This window comes from Coffea eugenioides, chromosome 2 (genome assembly GCF_003713205.1).
Source record: "Coffea eugenioides isolate CCC68of chromosome 2, Ceug_1.0, whole genome shotgun sequence".
Taxonomy (NCBI): Eukaryota; Viridiplantae; Streptophyta; class Magnoliopsida; order Gentianales; family Rubiaceae; genus Coffea; species Coffea eugenioides.
Window position 1 is genome coordinate 57803176 of NC_040036.1, and position 24814 is coordinate 57827989.

At 38.3% G+C, this 24814-nt stretch overlaps 3 protein-coding genes across 3 annotated transcripts; 2 read left to right on the plus strand and 1 right to left on the minus strand.

Moving 5' to 3' along the window:
* Window positions 1-5926: 5926 nt before the first annotated feature.
* Window positions 5927-8408, plus strand: LOC113759953. Its single transcript, XM_027302531.1, has 2 exons — window positions 5927-6219; window positions 7385-8408. Exons 1-2 carry the CDS (start codon window positions 5927-5929, stop codon window positions 8406-8408), a joined length of 1317 nt encoding a protein of 438 aa, XP_027158332.1.
* Window positions 8409-15248: 6840 nt separating this feature from the next.
* Window positions 15249-17509, plus strand: LOC113759954. The gene is made up of 7 exons (XM_027302533.1): window positions 15249-15444; window positions 15524-15786; window positions 15873-16076; window positions 16372-16473; window positions 16639-16896; window positions 17026-17198; window positions 17353-17509. The coding sequence occupies exons 1-7, from the start codon at window positions 15249-15251 to the stop codon at window positions 17507-17509; spliced, it is 1353 nt and encodes a 450-aa protein (XP_027158334.1).
* A 6493-nt stretch (window positions 17510-24002) lies between these two features.
* On the minus strand, window positions 24003-24764 carry LOC113759955. Its single transcript, XM_027302534.1, has one exon. It carries the CDS (start codon window positions 24762-24764, stop codon window positions 24003-24005), a length of 762 nt encoding a protein of 253 aa, XP_027158335.1.
* Between the last annotated feature and the right edge of the window lie 50 nt (window positions 24765-24814).

Sequence of the window (24814 nt, forward strand, 5' to 3'; positions counted from 1 at the left end):
CCAAACGAAAGATAAGAAGGAAGAAAATTCCTTTGGTCAAACCTATCTTGGATTACCAACACTTGGCAACCAAGTTTTTCTTCTTTTTTTTTTCTTTTCCTCTTCACTACAACAAAAATGACTTTTCCTGACATGTGTAGACACCAAATTTTTGGTTTCGAATTTTATTTTATTTTTTAAATTAGTTTAGTTTGGATTTATTTGTTCAATTTTAGATTTATTTTGGTTGATTCCTGTCTCGTGTCTTTTATTGTATTTTAATTAGTTGTTTTTATTCAAATTCAATGTTTTCTTAAAAAAAAAGGGGAAAAAAGGAAAAAAGAGAGAAAAGGAAAAGAAAGGAAAATTAGCATTTCATTTTTATCTTAATTAGCATTTCTTCATTAGTTTTATTAATTAGTTATCTATATTTTGTTAAGTTATTATTAAAAAAAAAAAAAAAAGAGGCCACGGCATGCAAGCTGCGTATTGTCGCAGCTTGCAAAGGACAGTCGCACGTTTCATCTGATGGCCTGGGTTTGGAGAGAAATCTCCTCTTCCATCCTCACCCTTGAGGTGAGGGTTTATGGATTAGGGAGTCCTATAAAAGGGAGAGGAAACAGCAGCCGCAAGAGAGGTTTTTTAGAGAGTGGACGGCTAAGGGAAAAAACTGAGAAGCGAGAGACGACTGTGGAGGGAAACATAGAGAAGGTTGACGGCTAAAAAAGGAGAAAAGGAGAGAAACCAAAAAGAACGAGAGGGAGAGTAGAAAGTTTTGATCTTTTCTCAACCATAACTGAAAGGGAGAGAGAGCAAAGAGGAGAAGAGGTCTGGCACTACTTCCCCAAGGAGCAGAGGAGCTGTCGGAACTATTAGCCTTCACGACTGCCATCACTTCAGCCCTCCATCATCACCAGATCCTTACTGAGGTATTTCAGTCCAGAACCCATGCCAAGTTTGGATTTTTCTGTGTTTCCTGTCTTGATTCATGTTTAAGGAACGTATAGGGTGTTGACCTGGGGTTTAGAGATAGTAGTTTGGATTCCTCAGTGGGGGTTCTATGATGAACTTAAGAGGCTTTTGTGTTTATGACTGATTATTTGCGACAAGCGAGCCCAGGAAATTGCAGATGCTCTTCCTTTTATCAGATTTGCGCGACCATTGTTTCTGATTTTGTTTTCTCCTGGTTCGCATGATCAGTTTTGTGAAGTGTCGGTAGTATAGTATGCTTAGTTTTGTTTCAAACTTCCTTTTGTTGCTTCTTGCAAGTTTCTGGTTTGTTATGGCAGTAGACATTACCATGTAAATGCTGAAACTTTAGCCACTCCAAGCAGGTTCCTTTGCTGCATTTTATTTTCGGTGGTTGTGAGTAGCCCTTTTGGAGTATAGATGATTGTGTTTGAGGGTAGCAGCATGCGTTAAAGGTCATGGCATTGGGGGGGGTTTAATGGATGAATCCATAGACTTACTGGCTTTGTTTCACAAGCATGTTTCGGTTTTTTAAAGTAAATTGCAGAAGAGAAATGAAAACTGGAAAATTTTTCAGAATGTTATTCCAATGTTTGCATCCCTTTTTCTCTAATTTTTGTTTTTGAAATCCAGAATTTTCATGATGCAAAGTGAGAAGTTTAGGTGGTAGTTTTGTTTGTTTTAGCTCAGCTGGGACTTGACTGTGTCTGCAAACTGGGTTTGTGAGTGCCGCATGGTGTAGTAAAAATCAGCAAAAAGAAAGCTGTCATACCCTGAGTTTCCTTCGCATGTTTAAATGTTTAATAGGCTCTGGTTTAGATTGAAGTTTGATGCTGGGTTCGCATGTTTGGGGGCTAGAGTTCCTGATTTAGGATCTAATGCTTGCTGGAAAATGAATGGTTCAGGTTGTCAAACCAGTGTTGCACGCATGTTTTCCAGAATTTCTGCATGATATTTTGCTGAGTTTTGTTTGTTTGGTTTGGGATGGTTACGTGGTTAGTTCCTTAATCTGAGCTTGTAAATGAAATGCAGCTGGTTTCTTTCTTAGTTAGTTGCAGAAGCCTGCGCATAAAGCCTGCTGCAACGAGCTCAAAGCTCTTGGTCATGTTGCAGCAGCATGCGCGAATACCCTTTCTTTTCCTTAGATGGCCGAAGCTTTGGTTTTGTTTCAAACACTTGATTTGGTTTGTAGCTTGACTGAAGTGTCCTGTGCGTGATTGGGATAAACCTGTTTCAATAATGAAGCAAATAATTTCTGGTTGGATAAACCTGTTTGCATAATGAAGCAAATAACGTCATGACTGAAAATTGCAGCAATCTTCTTCCATTTCGCATAAAGGCTTCATAAGTATTTGCATAATTTCCTTCCATGTTTTGCTTGTTAGATGTGGAACTTGTTTGTTTTGTTGCTTAATCCAAAGTTTGGATAGATTTAGTCAAAGCTGCTTAGAATTTGTGTATGAGATGGAAATGCAGCCAGCGGTTGTTTTAATTTCAGAAGATGTTCATTGCAGAAAATTGTGTTTCCTACGTATGCATGCATGAAAAATCTTGAGAATTGCATTTTGGCCCCCCAAGTCTCTCCTTGTTCCACTAAGACCCAATCAATTAAATAATTTCATCAATTTGGTCCTTGGTAATTTTAATTTGTGCAACTTCATTGCTTGTTTGCTTCAATTAACTACCATGCTTTGTTTAAATTGCGCTTAAGTCATGACTTTAGGGACTTTATGATCAAGTGAGCTTTGTTTTGCACATTTCTTTTAATTTTTCTTAAATAAAGTGGTACCTTGACCTTTTTATTGTTTTGAAGCCATTTTACTTCATTTGATTACCATCGCAAGGGAGGTATAACTTCTTTTATCTTTTTTTTTGTCTCTCCTATGTGATCCAACGTGTTATGTGAATATGCATGTCTACTTCGCTTTCCTTGCCTTTCCTTAATTCCTTGCATTTATTTCATTTACTTTTGCTTTATTTAAGTTATTCATTATGGGGTATGTGTACACCTCTTGGTTTGTAATAGATAGGGCTTGGTGAGCAATTTGGTCCATTTTCCCCTTCCCCTTTGTTTTAGTTAGCAAATGTAATAGATTCATTAGCTTGGTTGCATGCCTATGTGTTATGTGTTATGTGTTAAGTGTTTTATTAGGCTCTTGCATCTAGTCGAGCATGCTAAGTGTTACGTGTTACGTGTTTATGAGTGTTTGGCATGTCTATTTGCTTTCCATAGCCATGGACGAATATGATGGATGAATGCACGTCACCACACTAGTCCAACGCTAGTAGTGGCCCCTTTTCCCGTCACCGCACTAGTCCAACGCTAGTTGCGGTTCTTTGTTCCGTTTCCACTAGTCCAATGCTAGTAGGAATTCATAGAAAGGGCTAGTCCAACGCTAGACCCAATAGGCCGTCCCTTTTCGTTAGTGCATACTTGCATGTTCACTACATTTCATGCATTTTCCTTAGTTTTTATCATTTGGCATGCTCCTCGAACCCCTTTTCCCCTCATTTTAGGATTTTTGCACCTCATGCTAATCATAGGGTACATTTGTTTGAAGAGTCCCCTTTCGACAAGGGAAACGAGCGAGTGTGGCTCTACAAATAGCCTTAGCACGCTAGTTCTCCTTTCTAATCAAAAGGAAGATTAAAGTCACAAAGTTAGGAGTCCCCGTTCCCGTCCTGATGCATTCCTCTAGTGTTCATGCATTTTATTCATTCGCTATCACATACACTTCTACTTTATATTATATCCCTTTTTCCACATTCTCACTTCACACTACTTTTGGACGTTTTCACTTAACTACTCACACTTTATACCATATCACTCGCACACATGCACTTTATGTTATTTTCACATTATCATTCTTTACTCACCTTACCTTGTAAATACATTTGCACACCTCCACTTACATCCTATTATTTTTATCACTTTTCTCACTTCACACAAACTCACATCTTCACATGGCATGCATTCCACTCATTTTTACGTCATTTAGGATTATATGTGACCTCTCCAAAGGATCATTATTGGGTTTCACAATTAATGTGATTGACACCACTCAACCTTTGAAGAGAAATTTCCCCCATGTCCCCCTAGGTCTAGGTTTTTGCATTCATATAGTCATATCCAACACGCGATACATACCTTGGGTAGAAAAATTAGGAAAAGTTGGGTTAAGTCACGCAACTAGCCTTGGCTAGGGTGAGGGAGTGCCTTAGGCCTTGCCTTTGCCTTCTCCCTTATCAAATATGACCCCCGATCCCTCTTTTTGGTTACGTAGACCCAAAAGTTCTTTAAAAGGGTTTATTTATTTTTTTTCATTCAAAAACAAAAAATCATTTTTGGGTGACTTGGTACACCCTAACTCTATACCAAGTGGCGACTCCATTTTCATTAAAAAACCCTTTTTTGAACTTTGTTTGGCCAAATCGTCGCATTCTTAAGTCCCATGGCCTTTTATTTTCACTTTCACACACGTTCACCTACACACCACACTACTTCCACACAACATTATCAAAAAGTGGGGCGCGACAACATGCCTATAAGGACACTTTCTGGTTTGTGTCATTATAGTAAATATATCATGACACTTATTACTAAATTCAATAATATGTATTATAATTTTTTTATTTTATCATGATATACAAATAATAATGTGCCTTTAGGTAACCTATGATGACACTCTGGAAAATGTGAGATGAACCAAAAAAAAAAATCGAAAAAACACAGAAAACGAGATCGTTTTATTTTGGCTCCAAAACACTTGCTGAAGTACTGTGAAGTTTCATTTTGCCGGCAAAAGGACTTGGTGAAAATTTTCTTCTTCTCATCTCTCTCACCTCTCAGCATACAAGCTATCTCGGCCAGTCCAGAATATTGGTAGCAATCGAAGCTATCTCCGTAAACAACCATCTTCATCTTTTCTAACCTCAACTTTAAATCCCTCGGCTAAGACATCTGGAAGGGCAGGCAGGGAGTAAAAGCTAAAGAACGGAGCTCTACATTGGGAAAGCGGGAAGATACTTCAGGTGCGCATATCTTGTTCCAAAATTGAAGTGGTAAACACAATGAAGCTGTTGCCCATAACCTGTTCGATAAAATGTCAATTCCCCCCTGTTTTTCATTTTTTTCTGTGAATCTCTTTTAATGTTAATCTATGAAACTTAGTTGTAATTGAAGCTCTGTTTAGGCTATGAATAGAAATCGACTTGGAAGCTCTTTGATGAAGATCAAAATAGCAATGGGGTGACTGGAATGACCTTTTTGCAAGACAAGTGCAAAAGTTTAAGAAATAGGTTGATGAAAATTAATATTTAAGGACTTAATTAATGGACTTCTTGTTGAACTGCACATTGGTCATGTGCTGGTTATGCATCCGTGATAGATAGGTTCAGATTGTTGTTGAGCAAGATTATTGAATAGACTAACAAATATTATGTCGTTATTGAGATGGGTGAGATCGAATGGTGTACCATTTGATTATGTAGGTGTGATTGACTCGAACTTCCACCCCTCCCAGTTCAGGATGACATAGCACCCTTACGGGTTCTGTTTTTTTTTCTCAATTTAGTCCTGTTTCTAGATCAATTAGCTGAATAGTCATAGCAACTTAAAAGAATCCTTGGACCAAAAAAAGATTATGAGTATAAAATAAAAGGCTAGATAGATTCTCTTCTTTCTTTCACATTTCACTGTCTCTCTGTGGTGAATGCTTTTTCTTCATAAATATCTGCTGGCGGTCTAACCGTGTCATAAACCTATGCCTTTTCTAAGTACTAATGTGTAGTTGTTGTTTTCATGCTCTTGGAAGCTTGTTGGAGGACATTTATTTATATTAAAAGTATGGATAAAAGTTGGATGGATTTTCCAAGAACAAGTGAAAAGTATGAGGCAGGACTTCAAATGTTTCTAAACTTTGCATTTTCTAGATCAAGTTGTGACGGACTGATTTTGTGTCCTTGCAAAGATTGCGGCATGGGTGTTTGTGTGACTAAAATGCAAGCATATGATCATTTGAAAGTGGTAGGCTTTATCAAGGGTTATAATAATTGGATAGCACATGGAGAACTTTCAAACTACTATGAAGCCACATCTAATTCTGAAAATACATCAATTGGGGTTTCAAATGGGACTAATGACATGCAAGACTTGGTCCATGATGTATTTGGGATACCACATGGAACAAATGAATTGAATAGAGAAGGGGACTTTCCTGTTTCAGAGGCTGAAATATTTTACAATTTGATTGATGATTCTCAACAGGATCTGTACAGTGGTTGCAAAAATTTCTCGAAGTTGTCTGTTATTCTTGGTTTTGATGATCACAAAGTACTTTGAAATGTTTATCTAACTCTCTTCAAATATAAGTGTTTTTTGCCTATCAAAGAATCAGGTACGAATATGTCAAGAAATGAAAATCAACCAAAAAAAGAAGCAAAAACAGGACACTCATGTCGGACGTCCGAAAGGAATCTGTCGGACGTCCGAAAGGATAAAGAACATCAAGAAGGAAGCTCTTTCGGATGCTCATAAGGAAGCGTCGGACGTCCGGAAGGATCGGACGCACGCCTCGGACGCACATCAACCGCGTCGGACGTCCGAAAAATTCCAAGAAGACTTGCCAACTCTCTGACGACGATCGGACGCTGATGCTGTCGGACGATAAAAACGCATCGGACGTCCGAACTACAACTTGGCTGTTTTCGGACGATAGGTTCGGACGATGATTTGGTCATCAGACGTCCGACAGCCCCAACGGCTAGCTGACTCTTCATCTGCCTTCTATCCGTTGGAAGCATTAATGAAGCCCATTTTTGGTCCCCTTTAAATACAAACTGTTCTGAACCAAGAAGGGACTTTTGCACACTTTGTTTACAAGATCTCAAGAGATATTTTAGCTTGAAAATAGTCTCCAAGACAAGATTTGTTCTCCAAGTGGTGTGAATTTCTTGTGAGCATTTCTCTTGTGGTTGAAAGTTTTATTAGTGTAGCTTTGTTGAGGGTTATCTGAGTGATTGTAAAACTTCTTAGCTTGACTAAGTGAGGCTTATTAGTGTAGCTTTGTTGAGGGTTATCTGAGTGATTGTAAAACTTCTTAGCTTGACTAAGTGAGGCTTAGGGCAAGGAGGAAGTGCTCCCTTCATTGTACATCTAGTTGATCATCTTTCATCAAAGAGAAGTTGCTCAACCTAGTGATTGGTCTTCAAGTTTGAGGAAAGCTTGGTAGACAATCGGTTTGATATTCTATCTTATTCTTTTTGTTTAATAAAATTCTCATTGCTTATCTATACTTGTTTTTCTAATCAACATTGCTCTTTTCTTCTAATCTACTTGGTTGATCATTACTAGAAAAGAAGGTAAATTTTTTATTAAAGAAAAAGTGCATAAATTTGATTAAGATTTTAATCAACCTAATTCACCCCCCCCTCTTAGGTTGTCTTTGGGCCTTACATTGTCTTTCATTATTCGTTTGCTTCACCTAAAATGCCTTGGTAAGATGAGTAACAAGATTTTTAATATGCTTGTTGAGCTGTTGAGAGAAGCATTTCCGGAGGCCATGACTAATTTGCCTTCTTCTTACTATGAGGCTGAGAAATTGATGAATACATTGGGGCTGGGTTATGAAAAGATCGATGCATGTCCTAATGATTGTTCTCTTTATTGGGGTAATGCTGAAAAAAGAACTTCATGTGAAACATGTAACGAGCTTAGGTGGGTTGCTTCAGAAAATGATCCAACTGGTGAAAAAAGAAAAATCCCTCAAAAAGTATTGTGGCATTTTCCTTTAAATGCTAGATTACAAAAACTATTTATGTCTTCTAAAATTGCATCTCAAATGAGATGGCATGAGGAAAAACGTACAAAAGATGGTTGTATGAGACATCCAGCTGATTCTCCAGCTTGGAAAACTTTTGACCATCTACATCTAGAATTTGCTAAGGATTGTCGAAATGTTAGATTGGGGTTGGCATTTGATGGGTTTAATCCATTCAACAACATGAGTTCTACACACAGTACTTGGCCTGTGGTTTTAATACCATATAACTTACCTCCGTGGATGTGTATGAAGCAACCGTACTTCATGTTGTCCTTGTTAATACCCGGACCATCCTCTCCTGGGAATAATATTGATGTTTATCTACAGCCTCTAGTTAAAGAATTGACCGAATTGTGGGATTTTGGCATTCGAACTTATGATGCATCCCAAAAAGAAAATTTTCAATTGCATGCAGCTCTGTTGTGGACCATTAGTGATTTTCCTGGATATGCAATGTTATCTGGGTGGAGCACTAAAGGTGAATATGCTTGTCCTGTTTGTCACAAGTTCACTCATGCTCGACGGTTGACTCATAGTTTCAAGCATTGCTATATGGGTCATCGTAGATTCTTAGATAGTAAGCATAAATTTAGAAAGCAAGCCCAATTGTTTGATGGCACCGAAGAATATGGAAAGTGACCACCTTTACAAACTAGGGATATGATTGTGAGTGAATTGGGAGACTTGCAAATTAAATTTGGAAAACTTGTGAAAGGTAATCCGAAATTGCCTTTTAATTGGAAAAAGAGGAGTATTTTCTTTGACTTTCCATATTGGAAAGATAATGTCTTAAGACATAATCTTGACTTCATGCACATTGAGAAGAATGTTTGTGAAAATATTTGGGGGACATTGCTGGATATTGAGGATAAAGCAAAGGACCATTATAATTCCCGCCGTGATTTGAGAGAAATGGGAATAAGAAAAGAGCTGCATCCCATTGAGACAGAACCTGGAAAGGTTTACTTACCTCCATCTTCCTTTGCAATGGATAAAAAACAGAAAACTATGTTTTGCAATGTGCTAAAAAAAGTGAAAGTTCCAGATGGTTATGCAGCTAACGTCTCAAGATGCGTTCGAGTAAAGCCACCAAGAATTTCGGGGCTTAAAAGTCATGATAATCATATCCTAATGCAGCAATTGATGCCTATAGCTTTGAGAAAGACTTTGCCAAAATCAGTGCGCTATCCTTTGATTCGATTGAGTAGATACTTCAGGCAGTTTTGTTCTAAAGTTATTTGTCCTCAAGATGTGGTTCGTTTGGAAAGTGAAATTGCCGTTATACTCTGCGATCTTGAGAAATGCTTTCCACCAACATTCTTCGATGTCATGGTGCATTTAACTATTCATTTGGCAACTGAAGTGAAATTAGGTGGCCCGGTATATTATCGTTGGATGTATCCTGTAGAGAGGTACTGCTTGTAATTCTAATTATGCCTTAAATGTTTATTACTTTTTTTCTTTCTTTGATTTGTGGAACTAAACAGAGAGTTTGGAATGATGATACTTTAGGTACCTAGGAACATTAAAATCTTATGTTCGAAATAAAAGTAGGCCTGAAGGTTCGATTGCTCAAGGCTACTTGGCAGAAGAATGCATAAACTTTTGCTCGTTGTATCTTGCGGACTATGTTGAGACAAAATTCAATCGTCCAAGCAGAAATGAAGAAGTACATAAGGAAATTGAAGAGGGTTTAGATATATTCTCTGAATCAGGACATCCTTTGGGGAGGGGCAAGCCAACAGTCTTTGATGCTCATATCTTGAGTAAAGCACATTAGTATATTTTATTTAACTGTGATGCTGTCACACCTTACATAGAGTAAGTTCAACTACAACTTGATGCATTAAAATTTTATTGTAGAATTCAATGTATGATTACAATTTTGACTCATGTACTTCTAGGCAGCATCGTAGATTGATAGAAGAAAGGGCATCCTCAAGTTCCACAGCATCTAAAAGAGCGCTTGCACAGTGAAAATTTTGCTTGTTGGTTTGCTGAACATGTAAGTAAAATTCTGAATATTAAGTACAATTTGGATTGTAGGACTTCAAAGTAAATTTGATCATCTTTTTTTTTTTTTTTTACAGATTGACAAGTTAGAACTTCCTGAAAATGTTTCGGTGTTGAGAGACTTGAGGTTCCTTGCTAAAGGTCCAGATGTTGTTGGAATCCAACATGACAAGTACGTTGTTAATGGATTTCGGTTTCACACCAACGAAGTTGAGAAGAAAAGAAAAACGCAGAATAGTGGTGTTACAGTCAATGCAACAACATCCAGTTTTGCAAGTATAAGGGATCAAAATCCAGTTTTGAGTGAACTAGTTTACTTCGGCGTCTTGAAAAATGTTGTTGAATTAATTTACGGAGGTCGTCGGGTGGTGTTATTCGAATGTGATTGGATATCAAATGGTTCGAGAATGAAACAAGATGCTGATGGGTTTACTGTAGTCAATTTTGCAAATGTGAGGCCTCATGTTGAGCCATTTATACTCGCTTCACAAGCATCACAGGTTTTTTATGTGGAAGATCCAACTGATAAGGATTGGCAAGTTGTTATCTCTACCACTGCAAGAGGTGGATATAACATGGGCACAACCATGGATGTTGAGACATATTTGCAAAGTGATGTTGGAAATCCTGTTGTTGAGAATGAAAATGAGGAAATTAGTTGGGTTCGTGAGGATGGACTTGGGATTGAAGTTGATTTGTCCCAATATAATCTGATTTAGTATCTTTTATAGTTGCTAAGCTTGTTGGCCCTATTAATTGTTATATGTTTCAATTGCTAAGGCTCTACTGCTGGCTGCAATTACTTGTCTACATTTCGTTGGTCTGAAATTACTTGAAGCTTGTGAGTTTTGGTTCGTTTGATTATTGTATACAACAACTAAATTTGAAGGGACAAATATGGTTTCAAATTTGCGGAATTGCAGATCATGGTGTTTATTCAAGCACTTGCCCGTACACCATACATGGTCTCAATTGAAATGTTCTGTGCAATCTCTAAATGCCTTTGTGTTATGGGAAATTGATATCCATCAAATTCACTTTCAAGTTTGATTATGATTCGTTAAATGTTTTAACAAAATTGTTATTATTATTTTTGATAATTACAATAATCATTTCTTTGTTTTGTTTTTTAAACTTTTGAGTGTAAGATATAATGCAATTTTTGCAAATCAATTCAGATCAAACATAAAACAACCCATTACTAATTTTAAGAGCCCAATGGGCTGGATAAATACTGGTCATTATTTTTTAAGCAATTCCATTAATTGTAAGCTGTAATATTAATGTAGAGAATCATTGTATTATGGCCAATTTTTGATTTCCAATCACCCCTCTCTAATTTTTGATCAATAGAAATAATTTGAAACTTTAATCGATAAATTTCTTAAATAATTTTTTAATACAATGGAAAAATTATTTTTTTAAAAAATAACAATTCAAAAAGTGAAATTCTCTAAATTTCCGGTCGAACTGATGTTTGATCGAATTTAATCGGTTTAGTCGAAATTTTGGATTAACCATTAAAGTGACTGGAGACACGATCGAACCGGTCAAGCACGATCGAATCGATCAAACCCCTCATACTGATCAAACGTTGTTATTGCATATTCTGTATATATACTCCATAACTAATATTTGATTGAAGGTTGTTCGGTTTAATTGAATTTTTGGATTAACCAGTGAACAAGACTGGAGACACAATCGAACCGGTCGAATCGACCGAACCGATCATTCCGAACTTGGATTGTTATTGCATATATGTCCACTCCATAACTGATCTTTGGGAGAGTTTAATCGGTTTTGTCGAAATTTTGGATTGACCATCAAACTTTCCACTAATCTAACGTTTATTAGTGGAAAGTTCAAATTTAAGATCTTGTAAGTGTTTAATAGCTTCTAATTAATAGCTTCTAAGATGTTGTAAGTGTTTAATAGCTTCTAATTAACTGATCTTGTAAGTGTTTAAGATCATTGAATATTCTAAGTGTTTAATTGCTTCTAATTAACGCAAAGTTACACAGCAATTGCTTTGGAATTGAAAACATTGAATAATATTATATAGTATAAATTTTATATTACATGTATAAAAAATATATTTATATATTAAAAACGAATTTGAAATCGAAATCGGAATTTGAATTCCGAATTCGAATTGTGAATTCGAAATCGGAAATTCCGATTTGAAAAACTCCATTACCAAATTCTTTCCAAATTCGAATTATATGAATTCGGAAAACCTGAATTCGATTTCAATTTCTGATTTACCGATTTCGAAAATTTCCTATTCCCCCTCTTTTCGATTTTGCACACCTCTAGTTTAATTGTTTCTAATTAAGATAAAGTTGAACGGCAATTGCTTTGGAATTGATTGTCAGTTGAATATTCTAAGTGTTTAATTACTTCTAATTAACGCAAAGTTACACGGTAATTGCAGTGAAATGTTCAATTTTAAGATCTTCTAAGTGTTTAATAGCTTATAATAAACACAAAGTTGAATGGCAATTGCTTTGGAATGGAAAAATTGAATATATATATGTTCAATCAATTCTAATCCTAACGTTTATCAATGGAAGAGTTCATGTATTCACAAGTTCATTTTTATGTTCCATAAACTAATTCGATTCAAATAACGGCTTGTTAGACTACAAGCCGTACATAATTGCTAGTAGCATAAAATAAATTGGGTACCGAAAACATTTTGATTAAATTCATGTTTTTTTTAGCTTCACAAAATTTTTAATTTAAGATATTTTTAACAAAATTCATGTTATAATTCATGTTATATTTATGTAAAATTCATGTTATATTAAATTCAACTTTAATTCATGTTATATAGCTGTAACAAAATTTTTAGTTGTTATTTTTGTAGTTGTTATATTATATTGTATGTAGTTGTAACAACATTTTTAGTTGTTATATTTTTAGTTGTTATGTAGCTTTAACAAAATTTTGCCCAAACACACAAAAATTAGCGCGGCAAATTGAAAAATTCAAGAGGCTTGACTAATTTACTTTGGCGTCATTAGTACCGCCTTTATTTCAGACATCTTCTCCCCTCTTCAAAATCAGTCCTCTCCCTTTGTCCTCTCTCTCTGTTTCAAGCTCGCACCACCAATTTGGATAAACCCGTCCATGAACTCGAACCCATTTGGGTAACTTTGTTGAGCTCGTACCATGAAAATCCCTAATTCGGCTGTTGCATTGGCTTGGTGGCAAGGAATGAGAAATTAGGGCTTCAAAGCTTAGGTGAAAGCTGGAGTTCAGATCTTTAAGCTTGGGGAAACCGAGAAGTTAGGGATTCAAGCCATAGTTTGAGGTAATTTCAGTATTTTGTGTCTAATTTTGCATTGCATGGTAGACATCTGTCTAATTTAGGTTGTTCGATTCCCATTTCTGACAAGCTCCTTCTCCGTTTCTGAGAAGCACATTTCTAGTTGCATAGGTTGAAAGCCTGGTAGAGATGCTAGCTGTTCTTCTTTCTTGTCAGATTAGGACAATGTGGCTTGTGAGAGCTGTCAAATGCGACATAGTGTTGTGTATTGTCAGTTGCTTTCTGTTACAACTTTAAAGAGTAAAGTCTAGCCTGTGGAAATCTACCTGGTTAGTGATTTTTTCCAGCAAAGTCCGAAAAGTTACAGTCTTTCTTACTGTAATAATGAAGTGACGCTTAGCATTACAGGTGTCAGTTCTTGGATTAAGGTTTGAACTTTACGAATTCCGCTGTCAACTTTGCCAGATAGGGAAAGTATCGGTATCATGTCTTTCTGACTATGTGCAGTAGTTTTTTTTTTCCCCTGTGATTCGTTTCACAAGAATGCATAACATGCCCCTTCCACCCCCTCCCCCCCAAAAAAAAAAAGGAAAAAAGAACCTCCTTCTCTCAGTATTTGGTCATGCTCTTCTTCACCCTTTTTGTTTTTGGGGTGTGTGGTGTGTCCTTTAAAACGGATGCTTAGAAAAGGAAATTGGGTAAAGATTAGTTATACTAATATTAGAAATTAGACACTCTAACAACTTAAAAGAATATCTTGGCTGAATCACTTTCCACATTAGAGCAGGGAATCATGGGGTATCAGTAAAAAAGTTAGTACTAAATGACCATCCTTCATTAGCTTTGATAGGCAGCAGTTAATATTGAAGAACCAGGCACGTGCTTTAACCAAAGAAAACTGCTCCATGCCTTTGGAGTTAATGGCTTAAAAATTACCTCATCAGCTTCATCTGTAATTTGAAAAGTGCTTTAATGGAAAGGTACAATGTAGTATTTGATTATTTGATTCATATCCGCATGCAGTAGAACTTTGAATGCAATGTTTTTTAATTTGCTGCTTATTTATATTGGCAGAATGCTGCTAGGTACAATTGTTCTGCCTTATTGGTCTTAGCATATAAAACAATAAGGTAGACATTGAGTTCCTTAATGGTTGAGCCTCACAAATCTTTTGATTCTCCATTTAGATTTCCACAGGCCAAACTTTGCCTTAATGCATGTCCTCATGAATCCTGGACTTCTAAATTGTTGGTGCTGATTGTTTATGAGGAAATTTCTAGTCACAAATGAAAATGATAGCTTTGGATTCTAGTATGATTGTTGAAAATTGTAATGTCTTTGCTAGTACTTGGTAGATATTGGGTTCTAAAATGCCTATTCTGTTAGTTTTGTTTTTCACCAGCAAATGATTGTGTACTGGACTGCTTGATTTAAGCAAGTAGGGGGTTTCCCCATGAATGATAGACTTCTTTTGGTTCTGCTCTGTTTTTACTTTCCATGGGAGCTTTTCAGTAACCTTTCAAATGGAACTACATGACCTGAGCAGATCTTGTGACGTGAGAACATTTTGTTGATAGAGATGATAGTACTAGGATTTTGAGAATTGATTTGTGGGTTTCGTCAAATTTACCCAACTGTAATCATCAAGTTCTTAAAGCTGTTTTCAAGTTCTGATTTATAAGCAAAAAGGTTTTTCAAATATAATTAGAAGCAAACTGCCCAAGTTTGATATACAATAGATTCAAGAATATTCGTTGCAACTCAAAATTAGTTCAATAAAAGTATGCTTGAGCTCGGCTTGCAGTGTAAGCTGTAGCCAAGATAACTTGTTCATTAATTTTAGTTTGTATACTTTATCTATTATCCCAGATTGATGCACTGCTATAGGTAGAGTGTCTGCTTCAATAAAGGCTACACATTTACATTTGTCCCTTTCTTCCCCCAAAAAATATATATATGGTGGTGGACCTGGTATCAAATAAATGGTGAATTATGCAGGTATGGCCCGTAGAGGTCGAAAATGTAAGCGCGCTGCAAATGGATTGAGAGATGAACCAATTGAGCAACCTCTCTCATGTCATGAAACAAGGTAGCAGCCTCCACTTGGAACAAGCCATGAAAATGTAATTGAACAAGTTCAAGGAGAAGCTGCTCAGGCACCTCAATCTCCAATTCAGAATTCTACATTGGGAATAATGCATGAATCAGGTGACCAAGTTACTCAACAAGCTGATGGAGGTTCACAGTCGCATGAGCAGTGCCAGAACTCTCCAATTCAACAATCTCCACTTGGAACAAGGCACGTACCAACTGAAGAAAATCCAAATCAGGATTCTCAAGGTCAACATTCCAATGACACCACCTTCATGTCATGCAACTCGGACGATGCAGGTATTACTAACTGTTTGAACCAATTCCAGAAGTGCATTTTTTATGTTCATAACTTGCACCTTTTTCTTATTTTATACAGGAAAAGAAACTACAAATGATTCAAGTGAAGTACATCAGAAAACCCGAGGCCCTACATTTATGAAAGAAATTTGGGGTCGGCCTAAGGACCTTGCACGGATTGAGATTAAACTCGATGACAATGAGATCCCAATAAGTGAGAAAACCTCTTTCTCTGAATTCTTGGGCAGTTTGGCTAGGAATGGTATGTATTGTCCAATAGATGTTGAAAGTTGGCTTAAGATGCCAAGGAAACTTAAAATGGACATGTTAGAAGTGATAAAGGTAATGGTAGCTTTTGTATTATGTATGCTTTCTACAAAAATTACTGTGAAGTTATGTTGATTTTCTAGTTCCTAACTACGTTTCAGGAAAGGTTTGCTTTGCCTATGGGACTAGAAGCTTGGACCTTAAGATCTATTGGCAAAAAATGGAGAAGCTGGAAGGCAGATTTAAAGGCTACATATTTTGATCCTACCGTGGCAAATACTGAAGCTCGGTTTCAAAAGGACATAAGGGTACGGGAAGAGCAATGGATCAAACTTTGGGCTTATTGGAAAAGTGAAGAAGCAAAGGTACAAATCAGCTACAACATTCTTCATAAAGTTGTGTTTATTCAATGCTGTAATCTTGCTTTTGATTTTGAAATTTAGAAACTAAGTGAGAGGAACAAGAAAGCTAGAGGGGAGAAGAAGATGAACCACACAACTGGAAAAAAGTCATTTGCTCATCTTCGGAACCACTTGGTGATATCTCATCCTTTTTTTAGTTGCTATTTTTTTTACTCGTACATGTTTCATTATGTTAGCTTGTTTTTTAATTATATGCTAAATGCTAAAACTATAATTAAAAAAATTCAATTTCTTATAGGCCAAACAGTTGGGAAGACCTCCTACTAGAGTAGAAATGTTCAATAAGTTTTATACCCATGCCGATGGAACTCCATCAAGTACCATGGTTGCTGAGAATTTGGTAAGGATCTGAGAACACAAGCCTATAAATTCTACCATTGTTTTCAGACAGGCTTTTGCAATAACAAGTGTTTTCCTTTATTATGTAGGAAAAAATGAATGAGCTGAAAAATCGCTTCCATCGGAGTCACAAGATCCAGTTGGTCGCAATGATATATTTGCCCAGGTGGTTGGGCAAGACAAACATGGTCATGTTCGCTTGTTTAGTGACGGTATGAATCCAACGGATTTATGGGAAGACATTCCTAGTCGTAACACATGTTACCGTATAAGTGTTCAACAACAGTCATCATTGGTCCGTTTGGAGGAAAGGCTTCAGCGACAAGATGATGAAATAGCTAGCTTGAAGAAAATGGTTTTAGTTCAACATGGAAGGGGCTCTCCAATTGACAGCCCGAGACATCCTCCATCATCATCTAACAATGTGTCAAGCCAAACTCCATCGCGAGCCACGTGACCTATTCGAGCAAGTATTTACAACTTTTAAACTTTCACATTTGTAATCTGGAATTTGGCATGAGTTTGATTCTTGTACTTGTTGGATCTTTACTAGGTAGGGAATATGGTTTCACTAAAAAGTTTGTTTGACCCAACAAAAATCGTGGCAAAGGGATATTTACGGAGTCTGAATCCATTGGATGAGGTCGGGGGACAAGCTCTTGGGCCAAACTGGTGTGAAATTCAGATACAAGTTGCAATGAGGCCACGTGAGCAATTGATTAGACCGTATGATTTGCAGCAAACAATTCAAGATGCACTTGGTGCACCAGTTGCTTGGCCTTGTCATTTGGTGAGATATGCACTTAAATACATTGTAGATTTTCTGGAATTTTAGTTCTAGCTATGATGATCTAATGATCCCCTTGGTCTTTGTGCACAGGTGGAAACAGCTGAAGAATGATGGGGACTTCATGGTAATGACTGAGGACTCTCAACAAAATGGAAAGTTTGGAAGCTACTTCTACTTCTTTCAACTTGTTAGGGATGAGAGTCTTTTAGTTTGTGCACAAGAAAGTCTTTCAAGTTATTGTAAATGACAATCTTTTGGTACTGGTTTGGAATTTTAGAACTTGCTTTTAATTAGCACTTGTTTGCGATTTTAGTACTTGTTATCGACTTTTAATTTAATGAAATATATTTGAATATTGACTTCTTCATTTAAATTGCTATATGCATTCTGCTCTTTGGGATAATTTTACAAGTCCCTTGGGATTCTGGTTGATGGAATGTACAGCAGGGAGGACTAATTGTAGGTTGCTTCCATATAAAAAAACACAGGGAAAAAACTCCTGGCAATTAAAAGTGTCAGCATAGCTTAGCTCGAAAAACACTAATGACAAATGGCCATGTCGTCCAAAACAGTGTAAATTCACATGGCTGCGTGTCCTTAAAGCCAAATATTAAGACAACTGAAGATGCCTTCATAAGTTGGATATCCTACTCATGTTCTAAAGCTATACGGACACTTTCGATTATCACAAAAATTGTTTTTGTTGGCAGAAGGAATGCTATAGCAGCATCGTTTTCCTGACACATTTGAATGCTGCTAAAGATTTGAGGCTATCCCCACATTGGAAGGGACAACACTCGCCCTAAGTGTGAGGATAGATAAAGTGTCAGTTTAGATTATTTAGACTGACACCCTTAAATGCCGCTAAATGCCATTTTTGTTGTAGTGCTTGTTTTTGGTCAACAATTTTGACTGACCCTAGGGTTAAATTAGGGAGGATTAAATGAAATAAAATCAAGGAGATTAAGGTGAGAAAATATTGATCAAGGGTGTACTCAACCGGTAACAAACGGCGCACGTCGGTTCAAGCCTAATTTCCTTAACTGCTTTGTACTTTTGTTTTAACTTATGATTCACCAACTTATTAGTAACACTTCTAATCACATGCTTCCTTTTTCTCAATACTCACTCTTATCCACCAAATTTGGTACATACACCTCACTAAGTGATCACACTACCAAAATGTGCAAAAACCCTAACTTACTTTAACTATAAAAATAAAGGAAAACTCTCGATTCTATTATTTATTACAACTATTGAGGGAGTAAATTAGTAGTAAAGGAATTATAAATTAATTTATTCAAAATAAAAGAGAATTTTAAGAAAATATGAAGAATTTTATAAGTACTCGCACTTTCTCCCCTTAAAAGAATTTCGATCTCGAAATTCATATCATTATTCGTAAATAGCTCAAGATACTTCTCTTGCATGTCCCTCTCTAGCTCCCAGGTTGCTTCCTCCACCTCATGGTGTTTCCATAAAACCTTAACCAGTGGAATTTGCTTATTTCTCAAGTCCTTCACCTTTCGGTCTAGTACTCGAAAAGGTCGTTCCTTGTAGGTCAAAGACTCGTCAAGCTCAATATCTTCTGGTGGCAAAATATGAGTCGGGTCCAAATGATGTTTCTTAAGTAAAGAAACATGGAAAACATCATGGATTCGAGATAAACTGACTGGTAACTCCAATCGATAAGCCATTTTTCCTACCTGTTAGAGTATATTGAAAGGTTTTATGTATATAGAAGCTTAGCGAGTGACCAGTAAAATCAGTAATCCAACCAGTTTTCACAACAATGCACTTAGATGATGTCATGAATCAGTGATCAAATGTACGTTTATTGCTCTTGTGAGTCAGTGAAATCATCATACTTAGACCTCCAACACTCAAACAGATCCAGTAACAGTCAAACAGTAATAGGGAGCCATCGGTGCTCCAAATAAACAGTGGTGGAGACGTTGGGTCTAAGCACCAGACTTCCTAAGAACTCATTGGAGCCAAATCATATCATAGGACACACACAAACGCAAATGATATGCAATCGAGTAACCAATGCAAGAATTAGTTAGAAAAGTAACTTTGGAAATAGTTGTGGAATCACTCACCAACCACATCTCATGAATCTCATCCATCATAACTCATTACTTTGCTCAAGTCCAAGCCCTTCATTTCTACCAAGAGTTATCTCAACTCAAAGCAATCGAATGCTCTCAAAGATTGGACAGCACTTCCCTTTAATTTCTTCATTTTCCATCCTACAATCAATACCAATTCCTCTCAAATCAACCACATACAAATGTTAGACTATAAAACACATCTTTCGGTACAATAACAACAACTGAACCTACACTTATCGGATTGAGACGATTCTTATGGCATTACGAAGCTAAGACATATACCAACATTTCTTATGAAGACCTCCAAAGACAAATCATGCATTTTCATGGACAAAAATGATATCTCAAAGAAAAATGGAAAACGGTCCGTGAAACAGGGCTTATGAGCAGTCAAGGGTATTTCGGTCATTTCACATGCTGCAGTACTCCAATCGATCTGAAATTTTGTAGGCAGCTAGCTAACTCATATACGTACAACTTTCATATTTTGAGCAAAGGCTGATTCTGATACGAACGGCACCAACCTTGTGATGCAACCCGTACAGACAGGAAAGGATCTAGAAGGTAGGATTCACGTTGATGAACTCGAACGCAGCGGAATCACCTAAACCCGTTGATCACATGGTCAACGAACCTCGGTATTGGTAGAAGACGCCACAATCTTGCCCGGTCCTGGATTGATAAGTCGAATTGAATACCTAAGAACGATTCTAAGATATTCAATGGTGCTTCAATGAAGCTTTGAGAGAACTCTCAAGTGTATTTTTATTAATCATCAAAAACTGAATGTAAAACAATGACTGAAGGCTATTTGTAGCCGTGACTAAGACCTAACAAAGCTTGGGAAATATGTAGGGAATTCAGCCTGCCCTTGGGCTTCCCTTTGGGCCCACACTAGCGACACAACATACGTATTGTAAGCTCCAAGAACGTTGCCCCCGAGCCCCTACCGGGGCGCGTCGCCCCCTCGACCCCCGACTCGCTGACCGGGCAACAAGACCCCCAAACCAGCTCGGCGTAGGGACTAACTACGTGACTCGCTAAAATGCTATTGACCCCAAGGCCCCCATGGCCTAGCCCATTGACTCAAAGACTAACAACGACTAAGGTCCAAACCACAAGCTAGTTGGATCTCTTTATTATTGTAAGGATCGAAGACAACCAAGTGAAAGCACAAGTGCTTGTGAGTAGAAGAGATAAACAATTTAAAGATCTCAAACGTAACAATAAGTAAATAGAAAGGAAAGAATTGCAAACCAATTAACTACCCAACTCCTCTTGAGTTTGTAGGTTAATTCAAACAAGCTACTTCAAGTTGATGAATTACAATCACTCTTGTGTACAAAGGAAGGTTCACCTCCTCCTTGCCCCGAACTCCACTCGGTCAAGCCAGGACGTTTTACTATCCCTCAGGACAACCCTCACAGAGCTACACTCATGAAAAATTCACTCACAAATGAAAAGCTTACAATGAACCTCACACCACTAAGACTACAAATCTTCTTTGATGAGTATTTTCTTACTAAAATCACTCTAGATCTTTTGTATCTTCAGTGTGCAAAAGTTGTTTGAAGTATCTGACCAACCACTATACATATAGGATCAAGAAAGTGCCTCATTAATGCTTCCAACGGATAGAAAGTAGCTGAAGAGTCAACTAGCCGTTGGAGTGTCGGACGTCCGATAGCCCTGTTTTATGCGTCCGACAGCAGGCAATGAGTTTAAGAGATTTTCTTCAATTCTTTCGGACGTCCGGTAGGTTGGTTTTCTGCGTCCGAAGGTATGATGTAAAAATGGGAATTTTTCCTCAATTCTTTCGAACGTCCGGTAGGCTGGTTTTCTGCTTCCGAAGTGTCGCAACGATTATCGGACGTCCGATCCTGACTTCTTGAGCGTCCGACAGCTTCAGCATACTTTGTCCCTTTCAAATGTGATTAATCTTTGAATCTGATTTGCTTCATAGCTGAAAGTATTTCTTGAAGAGATATTAGTATTATCCATTGTTTTGTAAACATCAAAAGCAAGGGACCAAGGCCAACAATTATACTATACTAAACTAATAATAGGCCATGAACCCCTTAGCCAACTCATAGGCTTCTAATCTTCAATGATGGCCGAAACTAGGACAACAAGCCTAGCTTCGTTGAGGCCCTCGATGGCCTTTGGCTCTCCACTCGACTCTCGGGCCGCACGAACCAATGTTTGTAGTGTCTCGTTCAATCTCTTCGCACGAGCTCGTGTCATAGGCCCCAATGGCACCTTCACTTGCTCCACTTGGATAGCTCCCTCGACCTCCTCATCATTCCCTTCCTCTTGCGAAAGATTTGTCCTCAAATCGACCTCATCATCTACAAGATAGGGACTTAGATCTGCAACATTAAAGGTAGCCGAGACATTATACTCACCTGGAAGATCGAACTTGTATGCGTTGTCATTGATGCGCGCCACAACTTGGAATGGTCCATCTCCATATGGTAGCAACTTGTTGCGACGCTGGATAGGGAAACGCTTCTTGCGCAAGTGTAACCAGACCCAATCATCTGGTTTAAACATCAAATGACGCCGACCCTTGTTGGCATGCTTGAGGTACTGTTGGGTGCGAGCTACAATGTTGGCCCTCACATGCTGGTGCAATGTATGGAAAAACTCGGCCTTCTTCTTGCCATCAAGGTTAGCACGCTCAGACAAAGGCAAAGGCATCAAATCCAAAGGAGTCAATGGGTTAAAACTGTAAACAATCTCAAATGGAGAAAACTATGTAGCACTATGGACTGTACGGTTATAAGCAAACTTGACGTGGGGTAAACACTCCTCCCAAGTTTTGAGATTCTTTTTAATGATGGCTCTGAGTAAAGTAGATAATGTACGATTAATGACCTCAGTTTGGCCATCGGTCTAGGGGTGACTGGATGTAGAAAATAGCAACTTGGTTCCCAACTTCCCCCACAAAGTTTTCCAGAAATATGAGAAAAACTTAACATCCCTATCAGACACAATTGTCCTAGGCACACCATGCAAACGGACAACTTCCTTAAAGAAAAGATCGGCTATGTGAGTAGTATCGTCCGTCTTATGACATGGAATGAAATGGGTCATTTTGAAAAATCGATCAACAATGACAAAGACGCTATCATGGCCTCTTTTACTCCTAGGCAGACCAAGTACAAAGTCCATCGAAATGTCAACCCATGGTTCGGAAGGGATAGGTAGAGGTGTGTACAAACCAAGGGGTTGGAGCTTGGACTTGGCACGGTGACAGGTGATGCATCATGACACGACTCGCTCCACGTCCTGCCTCATGCGTGGCCAATAGAAATGTTCCTATAAAGCACTCAAAGTCTTGGTGACACCAAAGTGTCCCATTAAACCACCTCCGTGAGCCTCACAGGTTAGTAACTCACGAACAGAATATGACGGAATGCATAATTTGTCATTACAATACAGAAATCCATCATGTATGAAGAATTTACCTTGACCCGACTTAGCACAAGACTTGTAGATATCAGAAAAATCAGAGTCGGTATCATAGAGTTCTTTGATAAGGTCAAATCCAAGGAGTTTAGCATCAAGTAAAGCAATCAAAGCATACCTCCTGGACAGTGCATCGGCAACGACGTTGGTCTTGCCAGCTTTGTACTTGATCACATAGGGAAAGGACTCCACAAAATTGACCCACCGTACGCGTCTCTCGCTCAACTTGTGTTGAGACTTGAGATGTTTTAGTGCCTCCTGGTCAGTGTGGATGACGAACTCCTTAGGCCGCAGGTAATGTTGTCATGTCTCCAGTGCACGAATCAAAGCATAGAGCTCCTTATCATAGGTGGAGTAGTTCAAGGCAGCACCATTCAATTTCTCGCTAAAGTATGCAAGCGGTCTTCCCTCTTGGATCAATACGGCTCCAATTCCTACACCAGAAGCATCACACTCCACCTCAAATATTTTATCAAAACTAGATAAGGACAATAAGGGTGCATGTGTGAGCTTGTGTTTAAGGAGTTGGAACACCTTCTCCTGAGTTTTCCCCCACTCGAACTTCACATCCTTCTTGATAATGGCGGTCAGAGGGGCAGCAATAGTACTGAAATCTCTCACGAACCGGCGATAGAAACTTGCAAGGCCGTGGAAACTCCGAACTTCACTCATGGTCCTGGGCACGGGCCAGTCACTGATGGCCTGGACTTTGCTCTCGTCCACTCTAATGCCCTGTGCACTAATTTTATAACCAAGGAAAACAAGCTCATTAGTGCAGAAAGTACATTTGCCAAGGTTAGCGAATAACCTCTCCCTGTGCAAAACATCAAGAACAGCTCGTACATGTGCTACATGTTCCTCAGGACTCTTGCTGTATATCAGAATGTCGTCAAAATAAACAACAACAAATTTACCTAAGAATGGGCGAAACACATGGTTCATAAGGCGCATGAATGTACTAGGAGCGTTAGTCAAACCAAAAGGCATAACTAACCACTCATATAGACCATACTTAGTCTTGAAGGCCGTCTTCCACTCATTCCCTTCCTTCATTCGAATTTGGTGGCAGTCACTCTTAAGATCAATCTTTGTGAAAATGACTGCACTATATAATTCGTCAAGCATATCATCTAAACGAGGTATAGGGTGACGCTCCTAAACTGTGATAGCGTTGACGGCGCGACAGTCTACACACATCCTCCAAGTGCCCTCTTTCTTTGGGACGAGAATGACCGAAACTGCACATGGGCTCATGCTCTCTCGAGCCCAACCTCTCTCTAATAGCTCATCAACTTGCCGTTGGATTTCTTTAGTCTCCTCAGGGCCCATCTTGTAGGCCGGTCTGTTTGGCAAGAATGTTCTAGGGATGAAGTCGATCTGGTGCTCAATCCCTCGGAGTGGTGGTAAGCCGCTTGGGATCTCATCTGGAAAAACGTCCTCAAATTCCTGTAACAAAGAAGAGATTTCAGGAGGTAAGGCATCGAGTGCCTCACGAGAGAGTAAAATCACTTCTTTACAATATAAGACATAAACAACTTGCCTGGATAAAAGTAATTTGCGAACTTCCCTGTTCTTTGCAAGCAAGCTAGGGCATTTGTCCAATCGACTAGATGTACTAGGGTTGGATGTCCTCTCGGCCGATGCTTTAATGATTGCCTTAGAATCGGGTGACTTTTTAGCCACCTCTCGTTCATGCTCCTGTTGCAACCGCAGTTGATCTTCATGCACCTGCTGAGGTGTGAGAGGAACAAGTGTCATCTTCTTGTTGTGGTGCAAGAAGGAGTACTTGTTGGTAAAGCCATCATGAGTGGTCTTCTTGTCATATTGCCATAGCCGTCCCAACAAAATATGAGAAGCTTGCACGGGAACGACGTCGCAAAGGACTTCGTCCTCATACTTCCTAGTCTGGAAAGGCATCACCACTTACTTGGTGACTTTGATATCCCCACTCTTATTGAGCCATTACA

What these genes read in the sequence shown, in the direction of transcription:
- LOC113759955 (XM_027302534.1), bottom strand. Translation starts at nt 24,764, where the DNA reads ATGCCTTTCCAGACTAGGAAGTATGAGGACGAAGTCCTTTGCGACGTC.
- LOC113759954 (XM_027302533.1), top strand. Translation starts at nt 15,249, where the DNA reads ATGCATGAATCAGGTGACCAAGTTACTCAACAAGCTGATGGAGGTTCA. An exon ending in ATGCAACTCGGACGATGCAG is followed by an intron (nt 15,445 to 15,523) that starts GTATTACTAACT and finishes TATTTTATACAG; the next exon opens with GAAAAGAAACTACAAATGAT. An exon ending in ACATGTTAGAAGTGATAAAG is followed by an intron (nt 15,787 to 15,872) that starts GTAATGGTAGCT and finishes ACTACGTTTCAG; the next exon opens with GAAAGGTTTGCTTTGCCTAT.
- LOC113759953 (XM_027302531.1), top strand. Translation starts at nt 5,927, where the DNA reads ATGGGTGTTTGTGTGACTAAAATGCAAGCATATGATCATTTGAAAGTG. An exon ending in GATGATTCTCAACAGGATCT is followed by an intron (nt 6,220 to 7,384) that starts GTACAGTGGTTG and finishes CCCCCCTCTTAG; the next exon opens with GTTGTCTTTGGGCCTTACAT.